At 38.1% G+C, this 14,423-nt stretch overlaps 1 protein-coding gene across 1 annotated transcript; it reads right to left on the minus strand.

The window, feature by feature from the left end:
• Nucleotides 1-11,789: 11,789 nt before the first annotated feature.
• Nucleotides 11,790-12,910, minus strand: LOC130966657 (uncharacterized). The gene is made up of 3 exons (XM_057891474.1): nucleotides 12,583-12,910; nucleotides 12,373-12,447; nucleotides 11,790-12,280 (listed from the first exon to the last, which is right to left on the minus strand). The coding sequence occupies exons 1-3, from the start codon at nucleotides 12,908-12,910 to the stop codon at nucleotides 11,790-11,792; spliced, it is 894 nt and encodes a 297-aa protein (XP_057747457.1).
• Between the last annotated feature and the right edge of the window lie 1,513 nt (nucleotides 12,911-14,423).

The raw sequence follows: 14,423 nt of genomic DNA on the forward strand, positions 1-14,423 counted from the left end.
CCATCCTCTCAGTAAAAACGTTCCTATGCTCTGTCACAGCATGGCTAATCATCTGTCGGTTCTCGGTCAGGCTGGAATAGAATCCAGTGATTCTTTTGCGTCTGTCACTAACGCCCCGCCTGCTAGGAGTTTGAAGCACGTCACAGTCATTCAGTCATTGAATCCTACTCAAAATACCACAGACAAGGTTTAGACCTTCCGGATTCTCTTGAATGCCGCCATCAGTTCTAGCTTATACCACGAAGATTCTGGTTAAGGAATCCAAGAGATATCTACTCAATCTAAGGTAGAACGGAGGTGGTTGTCAGGCACACGTTCATAGTTGAGAATATGATGAGTGTCACGGATCATCACATTCATCCGAGTTAAGAACAAGTGATATCTTAGAATGGAAGCAAGCATGATTGAATAAGAAACAGTAGTAATTGCATTAATCCATCAAGACACAGCAGAGCTCCTCACCCCCAACCATGGGGTTTAGAGACTCATGCCGTGGAAAATACACAAGGAAACGTGTAAAGTGTCATGAGGTACAGATACAATGTCAAAAGATCCTATTAATAGTAAACTAGTAACCTAAGGTTTTACATAAATGAGTAAATGACAGAAAAATCCACTTCCGGGCCCACTTGGTGTGTGCTTGGGCTGAGCATTGAAGCTTTCATGTGTAGAGACCTTTTCTGGAGTTAAACGCCAGCTTTCATGCCAGTTTGGGCGTTTAACTCCAAGTTTTATGCCAGTTCCAGCGTTAAACGCTGGAATTTCTGAGGCTGATTTGCCACGCCGGTTTGGGCCATCAAATCTTGGGCAAAGTATGGACTATCATATATTGCTGGAAAGCCCAGGATGTCTACTTTCCAACGCCGTTGAGAGCGCGCCAATTGGGCTTCTGTAGCTCCGGAAAATTCACTTCGAGTGCAGGGAGCTCAGAATCCAACAGCATCTGCAGTCCTTTTCAGTCTCTGAATCAGATTTTTGCTCAGAACCTTCAATTTCAGTCAGAAAATACCTGAAATCACAGAAAAACACACAAATTCATAGTAAAGTCCAGAAAAGTGAATTTTAACTAAAAACTACTAAAAATATACTAAAAACTAACTAAAAGATACTAAAAACATACTAAAAACAATGCCAAAAAGGGTACAAATTATCCGCTCATCACAACACCAAACTTAAATTGTTGCTTGTCCCCAAGCAACTGAAAATCAAAATAGGATAAAAAGAAGAGAATATACTATAGACTCCAAAATATCAAAGAAACATAGTTCCAATTAGATGAGCGGGACTAGTAGCTTTTTGCCTCCGAACAGTTTTGGCATCTCACTCTATCCTTTGAAGTTCAGAATGATTGGCAACTATGAGAACTCAGAACTCAGATAGTGTTATTGATTCTCCTAGTTAAGTATGATGATTCTTGAACATAGCTAGTGTATGAGTCTTGGCTGTGGCCCAAAGCACTCTGTCTTCCAGTATTACCACCGGATACACACATGCCACAGACACATAATTGGGTGAACCTTTTTAGATTGTGACTCAGCTTTGCTAGAGTCCCCAATTAGAGGTGTCCAGGGTTCTTAAGCACACTCTTGTTGCCTTGGATCACAACTTTATTTCTTTCTTTTTCTTTTTTTTTTTCGAAGAAAAAAAATTTTTTTTTTTAGCTTTTTCTTGCTTCAAGAATCAATTTGATGATTTTTCAGATCCTCAATAACAGTTCTCTTTCTCCTCATTCTTTCAAGAGCCAACAATTTTAACATTCTCAAAACAACAAATTCAAAAGACATATGCACTGTTCAAGCATTCATTCAGAAAACAAAAAGTATTGTCACCACATCAAACTAATTCAACTAGTTTCAGAGATAAATTCGAAATCCTGTACTTCTTGTTCTTTTGTGATTAAAGCATTTTTCATTTAAGAGAGGTGATGGATTCATAGGACATTCATAGCTTTAAGGCATAAAATTTAAATTTTATTAATTATGAATTAAGAACAATACTCAAAAATAAATATAAGATTAGACTAGAAAATAGAAAAAAAACGCAAAAATAGGCTCCTAATGATAGAGGTTTTCACAGAGTTAGGACTCAACAACCTTGATTTTGAGAAGTGGATGCTCCCTCAGCTTGAGAGGAAAGCTTTTGGCGTTTCATCTCTTGGAGTTCACGCCCCTGCTTCTCTTGCTCCTTCAGCAATTTGCAGAGCATGCAGTTCTGATTCTGCTGTTCTTCCTTAAGTTGCTCCATAGTCTCTTGCAACTTGGTGATAGATGCTTCTAGGCTGGCCCAGTAGCCAATTTCAGGAAATTCAGGGAGGAACTCCTGCGCCCTCCTTTTGATAGAGTTGTCTTGCACTTGTCCTTCCATTGACTTCTTGGTGATTGGATGTTCAATGGGTATGAATTCATCTACTCCCATCTTCACCCCAGCCTCTTTACAGAGCAAGGAGATCAAGCTTGGGTAAGCCAGTTTGGCTTCAGTGGAATTTTTATTTGCAATTGTGTAGATCTCACAAGCAATCACATGATGAACCTCCACTTCTTTTCCAAGCATAATGCAATGAATCATCACTGCTCTCTTGATGGTGACTTCAGAACGGTTGCTAGTGGGCAATATGGAATGCCCAATAAAGTCTAGCCAACCTCTTGAAATTGGTTTGAGGTCTCCCCTCTTGAGTTGGTTTGGGACACCCTTTGAATTGGTTATCCACTTAGTTCCAGGGAGGCATATGTCCTCTAGAACTTGATCCAACCCTTTGTCTGCTCTCACCATTCTCCTATTAAAGGAGTCAGGATCATCTTGCAGTTGAGGTAACTTGAAGATTTCTCTTATTTTGTCCAGATGGAAGTACATAACTTTCCCTCTGACCATGGTTCTGTAGGTATGGTAAGCGGTTCCAGTCATTCTCTGCTTATCTGTTAGCCACAGATTTGAGTAGAATTCCTGAACCATGTTCCTTCCAACCTTTGTCTCAGGATTGGTTAGAACTTCCCATCCTCTGTTTCGAATTTGCTCTTGAATCCCCGGATATTCATCTTCTTTCAGATCAAATTTTACTTCCGGGATCACTGACCTCAGACCCATTATTTTGTGATAATGGTCTTCATGTTCTTTGGTTAAGAACTTCTCTTGATTCCAAAGATTCTTTGGATTATTCTCTTTCTTGCCTCTTAAATTGGTTTGTTTTCCCTTAGGAGCCATGATCTTGGCTTTAGTGATCACAGAAAAGCACACCAAACTTAGAGGTTTGCTTGTCCTCAAGAAAAAGAAAGGAAAGAAGAGAGAGAGAGGAGCAAATTCGAATGGTGTGGGCAATGAGGGGCCGAACGTGTTCTTATAAAGGGGGGGGAAGGAGATTTCGAAAAAAAATAAGAAGAGATTTGAGAAGATGTGGAGAGAATTTGAAAAAAAAAGTGAGTTTTTAAATGAGATTTGGAATTGATTTGAGATCTATTTGAAGAATGGTTTTGGATTTTGAAAATTTGAAATTGAATGATGAAAGGTTGAAGTATATTTATGTAGAACTGTATGGGTAAGAAAAGGAAAGTTTGAAAAAAATTGATTTGAAAACAAAATTGTGGTCCCCCCACCTTTCTGGCGTTAAACGCCCAGAATGGTGCCCATTCTGGCGTTTAACGCCCATTTGTTGCCCCTTTTGGGCGTTTAACGCCCAGCCAGGTGCCCTGGCTGGCGTTAAACGCCAGAAAGCCTTTATCACTGGGCGTTTTTCTAAACGCCCAGGATGCTGCACACCTGGCGTTAAACGCCCAGAATGGTGCCCATTCTGGCGTTTAACGCCCAAAATGGCACCATTCCTGGCGTTAAACGCCCAGAATGGTACCCATTCTGGCGTTTAACGCCGAAAATGTCCCTTACTGGCGTTTTTTCGCCAGTAAGCCCTTTTTCTCTGCTTTTTGGGCTGAATCCTTCTGTAACTCTGTGAATTCCTTCATTTTTGATACTTGCCTCTGTAAAAACAAATCATATAACCTCCTAATGACTGGGTTGCCTCCCAGCAAGCGCTTCTTTACTGTCTTTAGCTGGACCTTTGCTAAGACTCACTCAAGTCTCAGTTTTGAGCATTCCTGCTCAAAATTGCTTTCAAGATAATGCTTGATTCTCTGTCCATTAACAATGAACTTTTTGTCAGAATCACTATCCTGAAGCTCAACATATCCATATGGTGACACTCCTGTAATCACATACGGACCCCTCCATCGGGATTTCAGTTTTCCTGGAAACAATTTGAGCCTAGAGTTGAAGAGCAGAACTTTTTGTCCTGGCTCAAAGACTCTGGTTGACAATTTCTTGTCATGCCACTTCTTTGCCTTTTCCTTATAAATTTTTGCATTTTCAAAGGCATTGAGTCTGAACTCCTCTAGCTCATTTAACTGGAGCAATCTTTTTTCACCAGCTAACTGAGCATCCATGTTTAGGAATCTGGTTGCCCAGTAGGCTTTATGTTCCAGTTCCACGGGCAGATGACAGGCCTTCCCATACACCAGTTGGTATGGAGAGGTTCCTATAGGAGTCTTGAATGCTGTTTTGTATGCCCACAGAGCATCATCCAAGCTCTTTGCCCAATCCTTTCTTCGGGCTATCACAGTCCGTTCTAGGATTCTTTTTAGCTCTCTGTTAGAGACTTCAGCTTGCCCATTTGTCTGTGGATGATACGGAGTTGCCACTTTATGGCTAATTCCATATCTAACCATAGCAGAGTGTAGCTATCTATTGCAGAAATGAGAGCCCCCATCACTGATTAGTACTCTGGGAACACCAAATCTGCTGAAGATGTGTTTCTGGAGGAATTTTAGCACGGTCTTGGTATCATTAGTGGGTGTAGCAATTGCTTCTACCCACTTAGACACATAGTCCACCGCCACCAGAATGTAGGTGTTTGAGTATGATGGTGGGAATGGCCCCATGAAGTCAATTCCCCATACATCAAACAATTCTATCTCTAATATCCCTTGTTGAGGCATGGCATATCCGTGAGGCAGGTTACCAGCTCTTTGGCAACTGTCACAGTTACGCACAAACTCTCAGGAATCTTTATAGAGAGTAGGCCAGTAGAAGCCACACTGGAGGACTTTAGTGGCTGTTCGCTCACTTCCAAAATGTCCTCCATACTGTGATCCATGGCAATGCCATAGGATCCTTTGTGCTTCTTCTCTGGGTACACATCTGCGGATCACTCCGTCAGCACATCTCTTAAAGAGATATGGTTCATCCCAGAGGTAGTACTTGGCATCTGAAATTAATTTCTTTCTTTGCACACTGCTGTACTCCTTGGGTATGAACCTCACAGCTTTATAATTTGCAATGTCTGCAAACCATGGAGCTTCCTGAATGGCAAAGAGTTGCTCATCTGGGAAAGTCTCAGAGATCTCAGTAGAAGGGAGGGACGCCCCAGCTACTGGTTCTATTCGGGACAGATGATCAGCTACTTGGTTCTCTATCCCTTTTCTGTCTCTTATTTCTATATCAAACTCTTGCAGAAGCAACACCCATCTGATAAGCCTGGGTTTTGAATCCTGATTTGTGAGTAAGTATTTAAGAGCAGCATGGTCAGTGTACACAACCACCTTGGACCCTACTAGATAAGATCTAAACTTGTCAATGGCATAAACCACTGCAAGTAATTCTTTTTCTGTGGTTGTGTAATTCTTCTGTGCATCATTTAGAACACGGCTAGCATAATAAATGACATGCAGAAGTTTGTTATGCCTCTGTCCTAACACTGCACCAATGGCATGGTCACTGGCGTCACACATTAATTCAAATGGCAATGTCCAATCTGGTGCAGAGATGACTGGTGCTGTGACCAGCTTAGCTTTCAAGGTCTCAAACGCCTGCTGACACTGTGTGTCAAACACAAATGGTGTGTCAGCAGCTAGCAGGTTACTCAAAGGTTTTGCAATTTTCGAAAAATCCTTTATAAACCTTCTATAAAATCCTGCATGCCCCAGAAAGCTTCTGATTGCCTTAACATTGGCAGGTGGTGGTAATTTTTCAATTACTTCTACCTTTGCCTTATCCACCTCTATTCCCTTGCTCGAAATTTTATGCCCAAGGACAATTCCCTCAGTCACCATAAAGTGACATTTCTCCCAGTTTAAAACCAGGTTAGTCTCTTGGCATCTTTTCAGGACAAGTGCTAGGTGATTAAGACAGGAGCTGAATGAGTCTCCATATACTGAGAAGTCGTCCATGAAGACTTCCAGAAATTTCTCTACCATATCTGAGAAGATAGAGAGCATGCACCTCTGAAAGGTTGCAGGTGCATTGCACAGACCAAAAGGTATCCTTCTGTAGGCAAACACGCCAGAAGGGCAAGTAAATGCTGTTTTCTCTTGGTCCTGAGGATCTACTGCAATTTGGTTGTAGCCTGAATAGCCATCCAAAAAGCAGTAGTAATCATGACCAGCTAGTCTTTCTAGCATTTGGTCTATGAATGGTAAAGGAAAATGATCCTTTCTGGTGGCTGTATTGAGCCTTCTGTAGTCAATACACATACGCCACCCTGTGACTGTTCTTGTAGGAACCAGTTCATTTTTTTCATTATGAACCACTGTCATGCCTCCCTTTTTGGGGACAACTTGGACAGGACTCACCCAGGGGCTATCAGAAATAGGATAAATAATCCCAGCCTCTAGTAATTTAGTGACCTCTTTCTGCACCACCTCCTTCATGGTTGGATTTAGCCTCCTCTGTGGTTGAACCACTGGTTTGGCATTATCCTCCAACAGGATCTTGTGCATGCATCTAGCTGGGCTAATGCCCTTAAGATCACTTATGGACCACCCAAGAGCTGTCTTGTGTGTCCTTAGCACTTGAATCAGTGCTTCCTCTTCCTGTGGATTCAAAGCAGAGCTTATAATCACTGGAAAAGTGTCACCCTCTCCCAGAAATACGTACTTCAGGGATGGTGGTAGAGGTTTGAGTTCAGGTTTGGGAGGTTTATCCTCCTCCTGAGGAATTTTCGAAAATTCCTTTGCTTCCTCTAGTTCTTCTTGATCAGGTTGAGCATCTTTGAAGATGTCCTCAAGCTCTGATTCTAGGCTTTCAGCCATATTGATCTCTTCTACCAGAGAGTCAATAATGTCAGTGCCCATGCAGTCATTTGGTGTGTCTGGATGCTGCATAGCTTTTACAGCATTCAACTTGAACTCATCCTCATTGACTCCCAGGGTTACTTCCCCTCTTTGTACATCAATGAGAGTTCGTCCAGTTGCTAGGAAAGGTCTTCCTAGAATGAGAGTTGCACTCTTGTGCTCCTCCATTTCCAGCACCACAAAGTCAGTTGGAAAGGCAAAGGGCCCAACCTTGACAATCATGTCCTCTATTATGCCTGATGGATGTTTAATGGAGCCATCAGCAAGTTGGAGGCATATCCTGGTTGGTTTGACTTCTCCAGTCAACCCAAGCTTTCTGATAGTGGATGCAGGTATTAGATTGATGCTTGCTCCAAGATCACATAGGGCTGTCTTGGTGCAAGCGCCCTCTAATGTGCATGGTATCATAAAGCTTCCAGAATCTTGAAGCTTTTCTGGTAAGCTTTTTAGAATGACTGCACTGCATTCTTCAGTGAGAAACACTTTTTCAGTTTCTCTCCAATCCTTCTTATGACTTAAGATCTCTTTCATGAACTTAGCATAAGAAGGTATTTGCTCAAGTGCCTCTGCAAACGGAATCTTTATTTCAAGAGTCCTTAGATAGTCTGCAAAGCGGGCAAATTGCTTATCCTGTTCCGCTTTGCGGAGTTTCTGAGGATAAGGCATATTGGCTTGATATTCTTCAACCTTAGATGCTGCAGGTTTATTCCTTACAGAAGTGGTTGAAGAAGCCTTGTTAGAGGGATTACTGTCAGCACTCTCAGGTGTCTGATCTTCCCTTGGCGTATGAACGCCAGGATTGGGTGGAAAATGGGCGTTTAACGCCAACTTTTCCCCCTTTTCTGGCGTTTGAACGCCAGAACTGGGCAAGGAATGGGCGTTTAACGCTAGCTTTCCTTCCCTTTCTGGCGTTTGAACGCCAATAACATTCCTCTCTGGGCTCTTACTGTCCTCAGAGGGATTTTGAACAGTGGGTTGGTTATCCTCTGTCAATTGTTCCTTGTTTGGCTTTTTGCTCTTTTGAGCAGTGTTATTCAGTGTCTTCCCACTCCTCAGTTGAACTGCTTGACATTCCTCTGTTATCTGTTTAGATATTTGCTGTTTTGCTTGATTCAACTGCAGTTCTATGCTCTTGTTAGCAACCTTAGTATCATGGAGCATTTCTTTAAATTCTGCTAACTGTTCAGTCATCAGGAGCAATTGTTGATTAAGCTCATTCATCTGTTCTTGAGGATTAGGATCAGTGACTACTGTCATAACTTCCTCTTTGGAGAGAACTCATTGCTAGAGTACAGATATTGGTTTCTAGCAACAGTGTCTATAAGCTCTTGAGCTTCTTCAATTGTCTTCCTCATGTGTATAGATCCACCAGCTGAGTGGTCTAAAGACATCTGAGCTTTTTCTGTAAGCCCATAGTAGAAGATGTCTAACTGTACCCACTCTGAAAACATTTCAGAGGGGCATTTTCTAAGCATACCTCTATACCTCTCCCAGGCATTATAAAGGGATTCATTATCCTCTTGTTTAAAGCCTTGGATGTCCAGCCTTAGCTGTGTCATCCTCTTTGGAGGGTAAAAATGATTCAGGAATTTGTCTGACAACTGTTTCCATGTCTTTATGCTTGCTGTAGGTTGGTTATTCAACCACCTTTTAGCTTGATCTTTTACAGCAAATGGAAACAATAATAGTCTGTAGACATCCTGATCTACCTCTTTATCATGTACTGTGTCAGCAATTTGTAAGAACTGTGCCAGAAACTCAGTAGGTTCTTCCTGTGGAAGACCGGAATACTGGCAATTTTGCTGCACTATGATAATGAGTTGAGGATTTAGCTCAAAGCTGCTTGCTTTGATGGGAGGTGTACAGATGCTACTCCCATATGCAGCTGTAATGGGGTTAGCATATGACCCCAGAGTCCTTTTGGACTGATCAATCCCTCTTAGGTCCATAATGGACAAAAGGGAAATGATAATGATTGCAAATAGATAAATTTTGTTTTTTTTTTTTTTGAGTTAACTGAAAAAAAAATAAAATAAAACAAAAGGAAAATAAAATAAAAATTCGAAAATCAAAAAGAAAATAAGATCAAAGCAAATTGAGAACAGAATCAATTAGTTAATTAAAAAGATTTTGACAATAGCAATTAGAAAGATATGATTGAAAAGTTTTTATGAAAAAAAGATTTGATTTTTGAAAAGAGGAAAGAGAAAAACAACAAAATGACACCAAACTTAAAACTTTTAGAAAATCAAACACTAATTTTCGAAAATTTTTAAGGGAAAAACACAAAGAGGACACCAAACTTAGAAATTTTTTATGAATCAAAAAGGGACTAAGAACATGCAAAATCGAAAATTAAAAGAAAAACAAAAGCATGCAATTGACACCAAACTTAGAATATGGAAATAGACTCAACTAAAAGACTCTAAACCAATAAAAACAAAACGGTCCTAATCTAAGCAACAAGATAAGCCGTCAGTTGTCCAAACTCGAACAATCCCCGGCAACGGCGCCAAAAACTTGGTGCACGAAATTGCAATAACACTTTTGCAATCCCGCACAACTAACCAGCAAGTGCACTGGGTCGTCCAAGTAATACCTTGCGTGAGCAAGGGTCGATCCCACGGAGATTGTCGGCTTGAAGCAAGCTATGGTTATCTTGTAAATCTTAGTCAGGATATCAGAAATTATCAGGATTGATTGTAAAAAACAAAAGAACATGAAATGGTTACTTGTTTTTCAGTAATGGAGAATAGGTTGAGGCTTTGGAGATGCTCCATCTTCTGAATCTCTGCTTTCCTACTGTCTTCTTCATCAAACACGCAAGGCTCCTTCCATGGCAAGCTGTATGTAGGGTTTCACCATTGTCAGTGGCTACCTCCCATCCTCTCAGTGAAAACGTTCCTATGCTCTGTCACAGCATGGCTAATCATCTGTCGGTTCTCGGTCAGGCCGGAATAGAATCCAGTGATTCTTTTGCGTCTGTCACTAACGCCCCGCCTGCTAGGAGTTTGAAGCACGTCACAGTCATTCAGTCATTGAATCCTACTCAGAATACCACAGACAAGGTTTAGACCTTCCGGATTCTCTTGAATGTCGCCATCAGTTCTAGCTTATACCACGAAGATTCTGGTTAAGGAATCCAAGAGATATCTACTCAATCTAAGGTAGAACGGAGGTGGTTGTCAGGCACACGTTCATAGTTGAGAATATGATGAGTGTCACGGATCATCACATTCATCCGAGTTAAGAACAAGTGATATCTTAGAATGGAAGCAAGCATGATTGAATAAGAAACAGTAGTAATTGCATTAATCCATCAAGACACAGCAGAGCTCCTCACCCCCAACCATGGGGTTTAGAGACTCATGCCGTGGAAAATACACAAGGAAACGTGTAAAGTGTCATGAGGTACAGATACAATGTCAAAAGATCCTATTAATAGTAAACTAGTAACCTAAGGTTTTACAGAAATGAGTAAATGACAGAAAAATCCACTTCCGGGCCCACTTGGTGTGTGCTTGGGCTGAGCATTGAAGCTTTCATGTGTAGAGACCTTTTCTGGAGTTAAACGCCAGCTTTCATGCCAGTTTGGGCGTTTAACTCCAAGTTTTATGCCAGTTCCAGCGTTAAACGCTGGAATTTCTGAGGCTGATTTGCCACGCCGGTTTGGGCAATCAAATCTTGGGCAAAGTATGGACTATCATATATTGCTGAAAAGCCCAGGATGTCTACTTTCCAACGCCGTTGAGAGCGCGCCAATTGGGCTTCTGTAGCTCCGGAAAATCCACTTCGAGTGCAGGGAGGTCAGAATCCAACAGCATCTGCAGTCCTTTTCAGTCTCTGAATCAGATTTTTGCTCAGAACCTTCAATTTCAGTCAGAAAATACCTGAAATCACAGAAAAACACACAAACTCATAGTAAAGTCCAGAAAAGTGAATTTTAACTAAAAACTACTAAAAATATACTAAAAACTAACTAAAAGATACTAAAAACATACTAAAAACAATGCCAAAAAGGGTACAAATTATCCGCTCATCGCTGCCGCAGCTTTTTTGTTCTGTTATTCCTTTCTAATTTTTGTAAGGCATTCTTTTTCTGAACCTCCACTTGACGTTTTTGTTTATTCCGTTGCCATTTTATTAGCCTTGTTCTTGTTCCAATTTAATTTAGCCCATGTTCCACCATTGAATTCCCAGAATTATTATTCTATCCAATTTGAATTCATCATTTTTGCTCGTTGTCGTGGCCAACTCGCGTTGCTGATGCTCTGTCAAAGCTGTTGTGAATGTTGCTAACATTGGTAGATAAGGGATGAAGGAGCTGCTGTATTTTGGGTGAAGCCCAACCAGTCATCACGCCCAAATTCCGTCTTCGATTTATGCAAAATTTGATATCAAGGTAGGGAATTTATTTTAAAATTAATTGTTTTAGGGCTTGTTTGGGTGCCATTCTAAAAAAAGATCTTTTTTTAAATGATCTTTTCTTAAAAGATCTTTTACAAAAGTAAAAGTGATTTTATGTTTGGATACTTTAGTTAAAAGTACTTATTTAAAAGATGTTATTGTTTGGATACAAAAATACAAAAGTACTTTTATAATAATAAAGTTACTTAAAAGGACATTCAATCATAAAAGAGTTTATTAATAATAATAAAAGAAAAATAATTATTTATACTAATTTATTTGATCCGATGATTGATCTCTTATATTGTCTCTTATTTCTTCCATTGCCCGAACATCTTCTTGTGTTGGTTCTTCCCATTCATTAATTTCAAAATTTGTTGATCCATTTATTACAGTAGTACCGTCATCTTCATTGACTTGTAACGAAACAATATCTTCAAACTTTTGCAAAATACTTATGTCATCATAATCCATCATTCTTATAAAATTATGAAGAGTGAAACATGCAACGATGATATCACGCTGGGTTTCAAATTTGGCTCTTAATGGCATGTTTTGTAGTATCTTCCATCTTGCTTTGCATACTCCAAAAGTCCTTTCAATTACTGTCCTTAAACTTGAATGACAATAGTTGAACTTTTCATTGTTTGATCTAAAATTTGGTGCTAGTCTAAATTGTGGAATATGATACCTTGTATGACGATAAGGTTCTAAGAATCCCTTAAAAGTTGGATAACCAGCATCAACTAAGTAATATTTACCTGAAATACATTAAAAAATATACAAAAATCAAGCCACATATTATCATGAAAATGAATATAACCTCGAAATAAACTTAAATGACATAACTAACCTTCTGGTGGATGTGAAAAATTTAGCTTTTTTGTTCGAAGAGCCTCCATAAAAATTCTTGTATCATGTGCAGAACCTTCCCAACCAACCCATATAAATGTAAAACACATATTAAAATCACACACAATCATTACATTTGTTGTAGTATTTTCTTTTCTACCAATAAATTGCACTTTCTCATCTTGGTGATCATGAATGGCTATATGCGTACCATTTATAGCTCCAATACAATCTTTGAAATATGGCCAGTATCTATCATTATCCATAATATATTTAGGCGTGCCTCCAAAATTAGAATCAATGGGTCTAATAATATTTTTTGCCAATTTCTTCACACATGATAGAACATGATGAAATTGACGAAATATAGTTTCACCTGAATGCTGAAATCGCTCCTCTAATATTCTATAAGAAGCTCCTTGCCCAAGCATGTATAAAAATGTTGCTACCATCTCTTCTCCACTAACACCTCGTGTGGATTTCAAGCCATAATTGAGAACCAAATCATTGCATAAATGGTTAAATACTGATTTCCTCATTCTTAATTGTTCAAAAAATCACATTTCATTCCCTTCCTTTAATTCTAATAGCCATTGATATCCTGATAAAAGTCCTTTTTTCTTGTTTGAGGACATATCGCAAGTAATAATTGGCAACTCCAAAAATAGCTAATATAGCAGCTGATTCGTAATCTTTTTCATGTTCTTCATATTCAGTATCATTATCTGTTTCATAATCACTCATCCTGTATAATTTAAATTAACATGAAAAATAAGATAACAAAGCAAAAAATACTATTCACAATGTCATTATTAAATAAATTCCAAAATATAAAATCCAAACACAAATTATAACATTGTCACTAAATTAAAGTTCAATAATAACGATAATAATAATTCATGCAAAAAAAATAAAAATTAAAGTTTAAAGACGGTTCATGTCATCCAATTTAAAAGATTCTAGCCATCCAAATTGTTGATTGGGATCATCACTCAATGCAGTGAAAGTTTCTCTATATTGTGGCTTAGCCATTAATCTAATTCCCAAATAGAACTGTGGACTATATGGTTCTAGGCCAGGTAATTTGCGTAGCAACTTGATGCAATTTTCTATGGAGTAAGGATCATCTCCCTTAGTTGCAGCTTTTGACTCCACACCAACCAAAATACGATCAAGTGAGTCCAGTAATCTAGATGCTCTTCTTGGATTTAGTTTTGGAGCCATACTATATAAATTATAAATTATATCAAATTTTATAATATATAACGTTAATAAAATAAATTGTAATATAAATAACAATTGTGAATATAATAACACACTAAATAAAATAAAATACTATGATAAAAAACCAAATAAAAATCACAAATAAATTAACAATAATGACAAAATGATAAAAAAATAAAACAACAAATAATAATAATAACGTAAAATAATATGAAGACAGAGATAATATGAAAAGAAAGCAAATAATAATAACAATATGAAAAAAATGGTAAAAGAAATAAAAGAAAACAAATAACAATAACGTACAATAATACGAAGCTTATAATAATAACAAAAAGAAGAAGAAAGGGTAAAAGAAAAGAACCTGATGATTTATTATTGAGTGTGTAGAAAAACAATAATATTTTAATTTTCAATCTTATATATATATATATATATATATATATATATATATATATATATATATATATATATTTCACAAAAGCTAAACGAATATGTTATGTTTTTATTTGTGAATCATTTCAGATTGTTTACTTTTTTATATTTTGATACTAGTATATTTTTTTATATTTATATATGATTATATTTTATATCAAATCATTAAAGATTTTATTTCAAAATATTACATGATTCTTGCAATAATGAATTCGGCAAAATATTACATAATAATGCTCCCAAAATATTAGATACAGAATTCTAAAAAATCTCAAATATCAAGCAAAAGTCAACACTGTATAAAATATAATTCTATTTATGAAAATAAAAATAAAAATAAAAGACATTACGTATGATTATAGCAAAAAAAAAACACTTGCTTCCCATTTCCCA

This window comes from Arachis stenosperma, chromosome 3 (assembly GCF_014773155.1).
Source record: "Arachis stenosperma cultivar V10309 chromosome 3, arast.V10309.gnm1.PFL2, whole genome shotgun sequence".
NCBI classification, from domain to species: domain Eukaryota; kingdom Viridiplantae; phylum Streptophyta; class Magnoliopsida; order Fabales; family Fabaceae; genus Arachis; species Arachis stenosperma.